This window comes from Phytophthora parasitica, assembly GCF_000247585.1.
Source record: "Phytophthora parasitica INRA-310 unplaced genomic scaffold supercont2.76, whole genome shotgun sequence".
NCBI classification, from domain to species: domain Eukaryota; phylum Oomycota; class Peronosporomycetes; order Peronosporales; family Peronosporaceae; genus Phytophthora; species Phytophthora nicotianae.
The window spans coordinates 39,657-41,373 of NW_008649062.1; the positions used below are offsets into that span (position 1 = coordinate 39,657).

The 1,717-nt window shown below is 47.6% G+C and overlaps 1 protein-coding gene across 1 annotated transcript; it reads left to right on the forward strand.

Moving 5' to 3' along the window:
• Window positions 1-59: 59 nt before the first annotated feature.
• Window positions 60-636, forward strand: PPTG_17795 (hypothetical protein; the record flags this gene model as incomplete). The annotated part of the gene is made up of 2 exons (XM_008915821.1): window positions 60-120; window positions 188-636. 2 exons carry the CDS (start codon window positions 60-62, stop codon window positions 511-513), a joined length of 387 nt encoding a protein of 128 aa, XP_008914069.1. The 3' UTR covers window positions 514-636.
• Between the last annotated feature and the right edge of the window lie 1,081 nt (window positions 637-1,717).

Below are 1,717 nucleotides of genomic sequence, written 5' to 3' on the forward strand. Positions count from 1 at the left end.
ACATCAAGTCGGTGTTCCCTGTGGATTACTCGTCGTGCGACAACGGCGGATGCAAGGAGATGCGTTTCTACTGGTTGGCGTTCCAGGGTGTGGACGGCAAGACCGTGTGGCAGTCGTACAGTAAGTTCTTGCTATTATTCTGGGAGTGCCCAAGCTTTTAACGAATCGCTTCGTTGTGGTATTACAGAGGATTGCATTCCACTAAAGGGCTCGGGTGGTGGTGGTACTTCGCAGCAGTCTCCCTCTTCTTCCACGGGTCAGTCAGAGACTCCATCGAGCGGTGACTCCCCGTCTAGCGGCAACTCTGACAGCCCGTCCAGTGGCAAGTCCGATAGCCCCTCTAGTGGTAACTCTGACACCCCCTCAAGTGGTGAGTCAAGTACCCCGGCTCCGGCGTCGGGTGACTCCCCCAATCAGGGTGAGACTCCATCAGCTGAGACCCCCTCCGCTGAGACTCCGGAGGTCACTCCGGCCCCGTCGTCAAAGTGCAACGGCCGTAAGCGTCGCTACTAAGCATCGTCGAGCTTTTGCCAGTGTTGAGTGAAGATATTGGTTGTGTAGCTCCGATGGTCAGGGATTGGGCCTGCTTGTAGACGGCTACGGTATGATACAAATTCAATGGAAAGTGTTATGCGTATGCCGCCTGTTTGTGTTATGTGCTCGTTATAAGGTCGATGCAACTGTTGTACTCTCCAAACATGTTCGGACTCCGTGAAGTATACTAGTAGTACATGTACATATATCATGTACTACAGTAGTATTAACCCCAACGAACGACAAGACGTTCTCGAACAGTGAAGTCGAGCCGTGTAGTCTACACGGCTCGGCTTCACTGTGGCCTACACTGTAATATCGAATACATTTAAAAGTTCAGACTCTAATTTCACAACTCATAAATGAAGGATTTGTGCACCAAGCGAACCCCTCACGGCGTGAGGGGATCGCTCGGTGATTGGCACTGGTCAACAGCAAATCTTTATGATTCCTCAGCGAAGTTTACAGAATCTGTCAACGTCGGACAGGCAACAAACAGACGCTCGAATGATGGAGGAGGGGGAGGGGGTTAGGCAAACAGTATATGTACCCTGTCGGCGACACGATAACAAGTACGTGAACAATAATTGGTTGTCCACTTACCAGATGGTCGACGACACAACAACAGCATTCTCTACATAGCAATCCAGTTTGTCTGTGCATAAACTTCTTTTTAACATTTTGGTATATTTTCGGTGGGTACTATTTTAGTAATACAAAAACACACCAAAACCTAAATTAGCAAAACATACAGTGCTCGATGCATTCACGACATGCACGAAATTTATGCAGGAAAATCTACAATAATATACATTCTCTAATTTAGTTTCATTTGAGTACAGACGATCCCCTCGGTTGTATCCCTATTTTTGGAATACTCCCTCAACAGCAATAAATTAGCGGCTGGTGATTACCAGGCATGCCAACCCAAGATACTATTCCCTCTCACCCCTCAGTTGTAAAAAGGAATAGAACGAGCTCAACCGATTGCAAATACAGTACATTTGAAGCCAAATATTCCAGTTCTGGGGTGCTTAACTATGGGAAAAGGCATAACTGCACAAGAGCATTCTTGCTGCCAAGCCCATGTCTCGCCCGATGAAACATCCATTTGACCATTCTGAAGGAGACGCGATCTTTAGGATCACAGAGAAGTGATCCGCCTTCACTCAAATTGCCTCAC